A 12,068-nucleotide genomic window follows, 5' to 3' on the forward strand; every position below is an offset into this window, starting at 1 on the left:
GAGAGAGAGAGAGAGAGAGAGAGAGAGAGAGAGAGAGAGAGAGAGCTCTATTATTTTTGTCATTTGGCCTAGATTAACTAATCAAACATTATGGAGCAAATGACTTAAAACAGCACCTTGAACCTTGGCCCCTCTGACAGCCACGTAATTTTTACCATCAAATATTTTATTAGAAAAGCTTCAAGAAGAAGCACAAGGCTTGGCTCAGAACACTTGGGATCCCATTAAGGGCCTCTGCTGTATTCCATGGCTTGTCTAGTCTGAAATAGCACACTCTACCCCCACAGAGTCTCTCCAAAGCCATCCAGAATCCTCTTTCCCTTATCACACTGATACAGACTTGTATCATCCTCAGCGCTTTCTCACAGGGGCTACAACAATTGGGAGAAGGGGAGGGAACACAGAAATGCTCATTGTTTCCTCTCATAAAACCCTGCCATGGGGTGCAGATTAATGCCAAAAAAAGAAAAATAGATGGTTACAAGCAAGGAGAAACATTTTTCAGAATGCCTCCATGTGATTAATGAAGTAATAGCAGGGACCACTGTTTGACTTTCATCCCGAGCTTGTCCTCCTTATCCCCTTGTCCTGGAGTATCAACAGATGGGGCACTTCGGTAAATGTCTTTTTCTTCAGTGGGTCTTTCTTTTTTTAAGATCTGAAGGATTCAGTAGGAGTGAAACTGCCTAGGATCCTTTGTGGAACTGTTCAGGGAAAAGACCACCTCTGTTTGCCAGGTCTGAACATCCTCAGAGTGCAAATACTCCCATTCTGTCATGGTTGTACCTGAGGAACATCAATTCTGTCTGCCCTCAGGTTGTGATGATCGTGTTAGCTGCACATGTGGAGATCACAGAGGACCTTTGCCTGGTGAGTATTCCACATGAGTGCCACACCTGTGGCTGAAATCATTGCAATAGGGTCATGGTTAGTTAATCTAGGCCAAGTGACAGAAATCACTCACATACACATACGAGAGAGTTACAGACAGACAGAGACAGAGAGACAGAGAAAGAGAGATACAGAGAAAGGATAGATAGATGATAGATGATAGATAGATAGATAGATAGATAGATAGATAGATAGATAGATAGATAGATAGATGATAGATAGATAGATAGATACTTACATACATACATACATACATACATACATACATACATACATACAGAGAGAGGCCAAGAGAGAGAGAGAAGAGAGACAGATAGAGAGATGGAGAGATGGAGAGACAGGTGCAGAGATGAAGAACACAAGAGAGACTCCTGCCCACAGTATACTCCCTGTGCTTCTACATACAGAGTAACGATGAACAAATGCTGTATGTTTGACTTCTTAATCTACCTGAGAAATGTCTTTGCTCTTTTTGAGCTCTGTACCAATTCTTCTCATTTTATCACGTGTTTCTGTCTGAACCATGATGGCAATATTTGCTTTCTTTCTGTTCTGAGCTCTAAAACTCAATAAAAAAAAATCGAGTTAACATTTTAAAATACAAACCTACCTCAATAGCAAGTCACACAGGGTAAATTACTTTTCCCAGTTGTTAGGAATCCCCCCACCACCCACCAGAGAAATGCTTTCTAAAGCATAACTTCCCCCCAAAAGGAAACACAATGAAGTCAAGATAATTCAAAAAGTAGTTTGACAGCTCAACCTTTCTCCTTCTAAAATTATGTGTTTGTATTCTCTGAATTTGCTGTGATGGTCTACTTAGATGTTAAACGTTGCACACTTTGTCCTTCTCAAAGCTGTGTATTGCAAGCCTCAGAAGACTCACAGTAACTAATCAATAAGTCTGATGAGCACATGTGTACAAATTAATGTGAGTATGTACGCATAGAGACACATTCATAGGAGGACAATGAAGCAAGCTCCTGGTTAAGTACATTCAGAGAGAGAGCAGAAGAGGAGAGGGTTTATGTACTTCCTGAAGTATTAAAGGCATAAAGAATCAACTTTCTATTCACAGCTATATAATAAAAAGCAATGCAGGTTCACATCACATCGCAAGCTGTACAGTTTTCACAGCAACTAGATGCATATAATTTTATATAATTTTAAAGCAGCTGTATGATGTAAGTCTGGTATAATAACTCCTCTTTTATAAACGAGAGGACATGTTATTATGCAAAGGAACACAGCCACTTTCAGTAATAGCAGGCAAGACCAGAATCAGGCTATTCTAACCCCATCCTGAGCACTTTCCCACATGTTCTGTCTGATGTCTGATGCTGACCATATGTTAGTGCATGGTTCTCAAAATGACCAAAGAAGATATGACCAAGATATGACCAATTGTATTTCTAATTCCAATAACACTCTTTTGCAAATCATGCTTCATATACATAGTTTTAAGTTTTTATATATTGACTGTGTGTGTGCATGTGTGTGTGTGTGCATGTGTGTGTGTGCATGTGTGTGTGTGTGTGCATATGTGTGTGACTTGAGTGCAGGTGCCTGTGGATTCTAGACTAGAAGTTTGCATTACCCAGAACAAAGTTATAGGTAATTGTGAGCTGCCATGTTGGTGTGCTGGCAACTGAACTTGGACCCTCTGGAAGAGTAGCTAGTATTTTGAAACACCAAGACATCCCCCTAACACCTGTACTTTAACTCGGTTTTCTTCACCTGCAGAGATAATATATAAGTAAAGGAACCCTTGATCACTTTCTGTGGGAATATCATATTTACCTACAAAAATCAGAACAAAATGTCTCTCGGTTTCACAAGTGTCTTTAACTAATGAGTGTTTGATTTTGGTTATGATAATTTATAACACATAATCTCTTTCCTTCTGTTCAAATTAATTAAATTTTCTCTTGCAATTTTCCCCACTGCTCCTGTTATTTGAAAGTTCTTCTCTAGACAGAGGTCAAGTAACTACTTATGCAAATCGCCTTCTGTAGCAGACAAGTCTGAGGGGTCCAGAGAGGCCTCCTTTTCAGTTGCAAGACCTTGTTTAACGTGGTCCCCTTCCGGATGGGCTAGACCTAAAAACAGAACTTAGCAAAATTATGAGATGTCCCTCTTAAGCCTAGGTTGCCAAAACACTGTGTTTCTGTCTTAGATGCCTCTCTCACTGTATCATCTTCCTGCCCTCATGGATGCCAGCAACCGCATCTCCATTTGACCTGGAGAGAACTCACTGGGTCAGTAACAGAATCAGCAGCCACTTAAGTGTGTTGGTAGACAAAGTCACCATAAGTTGAGCCTTCACAGGACACCAAAGAACTGGCCTTCTGTCACCTGGCTTGTGAGTCACTATACCAGTGATATGAGGTAATCAGAAATGGAATTGGAGGGGAAAAAGGGTAAGAAAAATAAACAAATACATAAGCCATAGGTCTGCATACACATTCCTCTAAATAAAGTGATATAAAAGGCACAGAAAACATTAAAAAAATGATTAGAAATAAGAAAATGCAGTTGGGTAAAACTGAACCAATGAGTCTCATGAGAAAAACCGAACTCAGTGAAAGTAAAGGAATAATAAAGCCAACTAGAGCCAGTGAGAAGACTCAGCAGGCAGACACAGCCAAACCCGGTGGCCTGAGTTCCTTCCAGAGGCTCACGTGACTGAAAGAGAACAGACCCCCAGAAGTTGGTCTCCCCATCTCCTCAAAAGTGCTTCCAATGCACACATGTGAACACAATAAATAAAATGTAATATAAAAGTATAACTCCATACAAGGGTTAAAAACTTACGTGTTAGCTTCCTAAACAGAACTCCTCCATTATTTTATTTACAAATATATAAAACTACTTGATAAAAATCTATACTGTGTTTGTCCTATCATAAGTGTACAGAAGATATTTGCTCCTAGATCGCTATGCATCATACACAAGGCTTTGTAGGAGTGGTGTGGACAGAGGCACAGACTGTTGGGTAATCTACATCAAAGATGGTCCAGGCCAACAAACAGATACAGCTAAACTGTAAGACCGGATTCAGGCAACTTTGGGATTTCCTAGAGGTCAGTTAAATCAAAAGCAGAGCTTGTTGTGTTATATGATCTAGAGAGAATTATTCTGTCATAATTTCAGTTTTAAAACCAAGCTGGATTACACAAGGCTTTTGCCTCTGCATTGGTACCATCTTCAAAGTGAAGAATTTGCTGAGTTAAGAGTGCTGCTAATACCTCATAACTCAGATGGCTAGCTATGATTACCATATAGAACTGTTTTAAAATATGCAAAACAGAAGGCATTCCCGCCATGTAAAGGATAGGACACACTTCTATCCAACTTTTTCTTACCTAACACCCCCACAGCACCTCATTTCTACTTTGTGCGGCAGAAAAATCCACACCTTTCTTAATAATTTATATTTTATAATTTATATCATGAGGACAGTAGAGTACACTGTGTCAATGATTTCCTCAATATCTAGATGGATGAAATCCCTTCTCTAGGCATTCAGGACCTCATACACCGATCTCCTCACAGTCCAGGCCTTCACAATGACTGGACCTGGCAAGCTGAGAAAGGACAGTAACAATGACATCTGTAATAAGGGAATTCATATGTTGCCCCAGTGCATGAGAAAAAACATGCTACATGTGACAGCTCCCAATTTCAGTTGACAGCCAGCTTCACCCTTCAGGCCTGAATTCTAGCTCTTGTCTTCAGCCTTTACTTGAGACACAAGTTCTAGTGCAGCCACTGTGAACACATTGTCATTATGTGAACAGTTCATTCCTGGGTATTATTAATAATCTCAACAGTACAACACTTATACACATCTCAATAACCTTATAAGATCATCTTCAATAAAAATTCTTCTTGGGTTCTAAAGAAATACAAAAACATCAAATGAAGAGGAAAAACAAATTCTTGTGAGTATTCATAAATACTGTGGGTCATACATCATACTGTACATTAAAAATGTGTTTAAATTTCAGATTATGAAGCCAGGTGTGCTGGTACATACTTCTAACCCTAACATTTGGGAAGTGAGGCATGAAGAATGGAAGATCAGACTTTAAAGCTAATTAGGCCACAAGAGGAGTTTGAATTCTTTCTGAACTATATGTGGCAATGTGTGCACACGTGTGTAAAACCACAAACTGTAAGTAAATGACAAGGATTGGTGCCACTGGAGTCCTCTATTTCAAAATTCTAAGTCAAAACATATAGAACACAGAGGCACTATCATCAGAAGAGAAACGTCAAAAGAAGATATAGGCAAACACAGGGGCAGGGAATAATTATCAGAAAAGGTACAATTTATGCTTCTTGTCTGACATTACTGCCTCAGAAGACAATCTAACTCCATCTGTTGTCAACATCACAATGCTACCTTCATCATACTATGAGGACTCCCTTCGGATTAAAATGCAGATGAAGAATCTACCTTTCTACAGGGATTCTAAAGTGATTATTTGATGTTTCATTTTCTTATTTTCGGGTTCATATTTTATAGGATATCTTTAATTTCTGGGGCTTCCATACTAACCTATTTTCCTCTTGTTGACCACTTTGCAGTCTTAAAAACCAAAAAAAAAAAAAAAAAAATACAACGACTCTCATTCTAGAAAAGAGGTCTGTTATTTCCAAGGCTCTGATATCTTCAACGCCCTGCTTCATGTCTTCCTGGGCAGCTTCCCTGTCCACTCCATTTCCATTAACCTCCACATAGCAGATACAGTATAAGAGAAGGCAGGATCTTGCCCTCCCTAAGAGACAAAGCTACAACCTCCGTCAATAATGTATTTCCTCAATGCTTCCCAAGAGGAACAGGGCACAATTAAAAAGGTCACAAGCCAGTGCACTATTAGAACCTAAGGGCATCCTTGAATGAAACTGGCTCAAGCCCAATTAGAGAAATCAGTACATTTGTCTTCCCTTGGAACACCCCTGCTCTTATGGTTCCCATCAATTCAGTATAAATCTGACTGATCTTATCCAAGAAGTTAATAGAAAATTGCTCACAGTGGGAGACCGCCACCTCAGTTTCCAAGCAGAGACAGATGGAATTTCCCAGATGGTTTGTCACTGGAAAGTGAGAGGCTGGATGTGACTTCACAGGAAGCATGGTGGAACAGAATACCTTCTTGGCCTGCACCCATGTCATAGTGAGGGGTAAGACTGATTCTCCTGTAAATAAATCTTAATTGCCTCCATGGCCCAGCAGCTCCTCATTCCTGTCTCAAAGGGTTGTTAGGTTGTACACTGAGGTTCAGCTCCATCTATCAAGACATCACCAGGATCGCATATACCTACGGGGTGCAAACTTAGGACGTAGATAGAGTCACCTCATTTCATGGAAATTCTCACTGAAATGAACTTAAAACACAAAATAGCCGCATAAACGTAAAGGGCCAAAGAGCGCATTCGCGGTGTTAACTGGACTGCTAGGCTGGGCAGATGAAGCAGGACTACAGCAGATACAGAAATGGGTGTACAGTCTGAAATGGGACGTGCTCTCCTGAATAAGGGGATGTGCCCACAGTTCCCTGCTTCTTAGGAAAAAGAAAGAATGACTTATTTTAAGATTCCGTTTGTCTGTTTGTCATTATAGATTGGTGCAGCAAGGGCATAAAATAAAAATTCGATAAGGAGCCCAGTGAGAAGGCAGATAATGTGGAAAGGACCCAATCCTAGGTACACATTGGAAACCCTGGAAAGAGTTTATCTATTTCAGAACGGAGACTTCAGGGAAAGTTTTTGTCAGAGGCAACCTTGAATAGAGAAAGTCAAATTGGAAGGAGTGCAATGAAGGGAGGCAGGAAAGAGCGGATTTCAATTGTGTTAAGAAAGGACCTCCAGATGGATCGACGCAGGAGATGCTGCTATCCAGGCAGAACCAGGCAGAGAGCCTCCAAGAACGGGAGTCTCTATGTAGAAAAGCAGGAAAAGTTGTAAAGGAAAACCAGGAGGACCTGCTTAGGCACTGCCAGTTCAGTTTCTTGTACTCTGTAGGACCTAAAGCACTAGAGTTAGGGGCCACTGTGTTTTAGGGCTCACCGTGATCTAGATTTTAAAAGATGAGAAAGAAGGCAGAAAGAGCAACTGAAAGAATATGGTGACGATCAAGGGGTCTGTGCTGGAGGTACAATCTACAGCAGTGGCACAGGACCAGGAAGAACAGAACGGAGATCGGGAAGGAGGTCGTGAAACGGGGAACCGACTCCTGAGAGAATTAGGGCAAGCATTTGAGATGAAAGAGGAACCATGGAGTAATGTGATGAACTCCCCTGCAGAGACAGGAAAAGGGGCGCAAAGCTATGGTGGGAAGAGTGTCTTTAAAGGCAGAAGGAACTCTCCCACCCCCTCATGACCACGGAGCTGGAGGAAGTTAGCAGAAAAGGCTAGTAGGAAAGGTACTTAAAATAGTGGAAATTCGCCATGTTAGAGAAAGCGAGAAAGGCAAGGTTAGAGATTTTTGTTTAAATGTCATTTGTAAATTAGTAGCTAAAGCTTTACAAGTGGATAAGCTCCCCGAGGCACTGGGAATGGAGGGAGAAGAGAAGAAAGGCCAGAAGTGTTTGGGGGAAACATGCAGAGTTAAATGAAAATGAGCCAAGGTTCAGAGAGAAGCAGAAAGTATAGCAATATTGAGCTCTGATGAAAATGAATATTAAAAAGGAAGATATCATTCACAATGTCAACATCAGAAAAAAAGCCTGAGATATGGCAGAAAGTATTGCTTTAGCAGAATTATCAGCTCTCTCATGGACATGGCAAGGCTGGGAGGGCACCAGTGGGTATCAGGAGAAAGTCCCTGGTAAGTTCATTCCATTGTGTTAGATTTTGACTTTTAAAAGCATTTATTGATTGTTTACTATATAACAAAGGTAGAGGCCCAAATGGAATAATATTCAATAAATCTCTGTCCTCTAGAGTCTCAAAATTTATTTGAATACTACTTTCAAACTTAGTTTTTTTTTTTCTTCTGCATCTTATTTTACATTTATTTGTTACAAACCATAAAATAGATATTCACAAGCTCTCATGGACTTCCAGAACCTGGGATTGTTAATTTTATATGCTAACTCAGAGGATGTTTTTTAAGCAGAATTAGCATTTAAATTAATCAATCCTCAACAAAGCAAATGACATTCCATAGTACAGGTAGGCTTCATTCAACAAATTTAAAGTCTAAATTCAACAAGTAGATTGGTTTCTCTGGTCACAAGAAAACTACAGACTTGAACTCTTCTTTGGTCCAACCCACAATAACAACTTTGGATTACAAAATCCCCTTCTTGCTTGATCCAAATGCTACAGTAAATCTCTATGTTCAGACACATCCTGTTGGTTCTGTTTCTCCAAAAAATCGTAATCACCTGACGACGAGTTAAATCTTGACTTGCAATGTCCCTAAACACCAAAGTCAACAGTCTTATACGTTTAGTCTGGGTTGGGTTTCTCTGAAACTTTTAATGTGCCGGTTTCAATAGATCATTTGTATAGATGACAGACTAGTAACAGGGGCTAATATCTGTGGATAATTCATGTATGTGTCCTCATTTAGCCTCAGACTCCTTATAAACCAAGTATGATTGTTCCTACATTATAGGCAATATTTCCAAGATTACAACAGGGTTTTAATATCAAATAATTGCTCAGGAGCTAATTATTTAACTACCAGAAGTGTCAGTCTTCTCCTCTGCAATACTTTATTAAAGAGATATCTACTGTTTTCTTACATGTAAAGTAATCTGGCCCAATGCACTCATTTACTTTGCTGCTGCTGCTGCTGCTGCTGCTGCTGTCAAACCTTTCCAGTGTGAAGCATCTACCAAGATAAGAGGCTGTTGGGAAGCAAACATCTACTTATACATTCAGTGCATTATACTATTCCAGGAATAACTTCTTGTCTAATCAGTTTTTTTTTTCATTTTCTGTACAGAGGGGTATTGGAATATTCTATATACATACAAATGCCAGGTTTGAAAAGGCTTCCCACAGAAGGTGGCATATTATTAATGCACTTCAAGATGGAGACTTGAAAGATACCAAAAGGATTTGACATCTGGCATGGTGACTGAATTAATTACCATGTTGGATTAATTAGTGTGCTGAATCTCCCGAGCCAACACCATGAGTCTGAGTAACATAACATCAGTTGGCAAACAAGTAATTTCAATGTGTTCTATCGCAAATTTGGATCAAAGATGGGCAAGAAAGGCTTAGTAAGCTATACATTTTTGATAAGGAAATTTTGTCTTCATGTCATTAAAAAACATATTGAAATACTGTCCAAAATCTAAAGATGCAATAAAACTGCACAAATATTTGACTAATTACAAACTGCTTCATAAGCAACATTTTGCCCATGGTGAAGCAAGCCAAACAATTCAACAAACTATTACTGCTTATCTTTTTTTTATAAATTTGGTATCTATGTAAAAATCGGTATTATGTTAAGATATGATATAAATATTCTACTGAAGAGGCAGTGTGAGAAGTCTTAAAAGTTCTGAAATCAATAGCCAGAACTTTTGCCTTCTCATCTATGAAACCAAAAATTGAAATACAGTAGATTTACAGATTTGTTACAGGGGTAGATGAAATAATCAATTCCCAAATTTAAACATTGTAGTCTAGAAATAAGTAGGCATGCATTATATACTAGTACATACTATGCAGTGATCAGCATACTATTACATGCTATATGTCATAGTACAGGTTACATTTAATGATGCAAAATCAGATCAAGTTCTAAAAGAGAAAATGCTTTCAAAGTAAAAATATTTTAAAGGTGTACGGTGGTAAAATATCTACATTTTATGATTAAGCATGTTACCTCTAATAGAGCACATAATTAAAGATTTAGATTCTAAAAGGGGTATGCGGAGGCAGTAAGGGATTTCTATAAAGAATTATTAGTCAGAGCCAGTCTTGTCCCATAGAAAATTCATATGCCTCACATAGAAGCAAAAATATCGGACACTTCAAACATATAGACTAATACGCATAATTTAAAAATATTAAATATGGCATAAAATGGCTTTGGAATGGTAGAGGAATATTAAAACCATAAAATGATGCCCTGGAAGGAGCAATGAGATGTTAAACCTTCACAAATAGGTTTATTTTCCATCAACCACAATTTAACAGGTGGTAAAATGTCACAAAACTACCATCCTGTGGTACAGGATGTACACACACAGTGATATAGAAGCTGATAAAACAAAATGATGCATTTTAATGTAGATATTTTGATATAACAAATGGGAAAACGTCACTATTTTATAAATGAGCTACAGGGGTCATTTCAATGGGAGAAGCTATTGACAGAACATGGAGAAATGACAAAAGTTTGAGGTGGTGTCTGATGGCAGTTTTAAATATGATCAATATCTTAATTCTCAGATGTCTGTTAAGCAGCGCTGGAGAGTAAGTAGAAACATGTAGGCAAAATGGGGGATGGGAAAGTCTCGTACCTTTCAGTGTCTTGAGAAATCAGGTACCCATACAATATCAAGCAGAGGGCTTTCTTGGCCTCAGAACTTTTATGTAAAGGTTAAACACAACTCGTAATGCTGATTACCCAGCCTTGCTTTTACAGTTACAGGCAGCACTTGGAAGGATAGCAAAGTTATTTATTTCTTATTTGTTGTGCACACCTATAATGTATGGTGTTTAATTTGGGTCATCTGGAAAAGAAAGGTGATTTCAAGTATTTTTAAAATCAAATGAAGTCTGGCTCAGCAGATGAAGCAGGGAGCTGCTAAGTTACCTCACGAGCCAACATTTAGTATGAATAAGCTGTTTTTTTTAATGATTATTTTTTATATTAGAGACAAACCATTGGTAAAATGTTTGGAACTCCATAAACTGGGCAAAAAATACCCTAAACTTTTTTATTTTCAATTTAACAAGCAAACAAACAGAGATAAAACCTGATAAAGAATAGCCAAGCATCTTAGAAGGTCCACATACCAAGGAGTTATTATTCAGGTCCATCTTGCCAGCAAAGGGGCCCCAGGTTGTTCCCACTGGAAGTTGCTGCCGACTCTGAATTTTTCGTTCCCCATCTCTCTGAAAGGTTTCCAGCTCGCCTGCAGAGGTGAGAACAGGGGACGTTAGAACATTCTTACACACACATCCTAGCGGTAGCACCTGCTCTGCGTTTGCTCTCTACATCCGATGCTTTCAGGATTCATAGAGCGAAAATTAATTACACTTCCCTGAAAACCAACTGACCATTTAAAGAAAGAGTATTTGTTTTTATAACTGTGTTCAAATTCATTCCAGTTCTTTTTCCCTGCACTTTCCACACTCATTATCCACTGATATCATCCTTCAAAAGCAACATTTCCTTAGATTGAATGTTAAAATAGAAAGAAGACCTCGGAGAATAAGCGACGTAAAATTCCTGCATCTGCTCTTTTGAAGAAAAATTATCTAGAGGGCATCTAAAAACAGTTGGCAATATTCTGGTATTATTAATAGTTTCAACAGATAAAATAGGTACATATGCAATAAGGAATGGTGCTTCTTTTTCATAAAAACTGTTTTGGTAAATTTCCCCTTTTCATGCATATATGATAGGACAATAACTTCAAGTCTATGTTCTTTATATTTTGAAAACACTGAAGGGAACCAAGATATAAAAATATTACATGCATTTCATGGATTGGGAATTGACTGAATACATGGTTAATAGATAAGTAACTATAAAAATAAATAAATAAAATCTAAACAAGGATCATGGCTTGAACATGGCTTAAGATGAACAGGAATTCTCATTCCAGAGGTCGAGGTTCAATCACTATTTTTACCCTCAAAGTACACTGTGTCATAAGCAGTTCAAATATTTTAACATTTTAAAATATTATGTCATCAGTATCATTTCCTGCTTTCCTGTTAATATTTCCTTTTGGCCTGTTCAACAGCAGATTTAAGAACGAGGGATAGCGGGATCCTTAAATAAAGAAACTTGTAGACAGAAAGCCATGCAGGCTGAAAAGCAGAGTATTCAAGCTGGAACCCACCGCACTCTAAATATCTGTAGCAGGATCACGTTACGGAGTAGCTTCCATCTTCAATTTTAAATGGCAACCCCATCAAACCGAGCTCAGTGATATTTCTTCCCTGTTTTTTAATATTCATGCCTC

The 12,068-nt window shown here is 38.6% G+C and overlaps 1 protein-coding gene across 1 annotated transcript in view; it reads right to left on the bottom strand.

Moving 5' to 3' along the window:
• The window catches only part of Zfpm2 (zinc finger protein, FOG family member 2), a 306,341-nt gene that overhangs the window by 199,950 nt on the left and 94,323 nt on the right, over positions 1–12,068 (bottom strand). Inside the window, exon 3 of the mRNA XM_005367522.2 lies at positions 10,891–11,009. Within this exon, the coding sequence (XP_005367579.2) occupies positions 10,891–11,009 (119 nt within the window). The remainder of the gene's footprint in view (positions 1–10,890; positions 11,010–12,068) is intronic.

The sequence above is a fragment of the Microtus ochrogaster genome, unplaced genomic scaffold (assembly GCF_000317375.1).
Source record: "Microtus ochrogaster isolate Prairie Vole_2 unplaced genomic scaffold, MicOch1.0 UNK19, whole genome shotgun sequence".
Lineage (NCBI taxonomy): Eukaryota > Metazoa > Chordata > Mammalia > Rodentia > Cricetidae > Microtus > Microtus ochrogaster.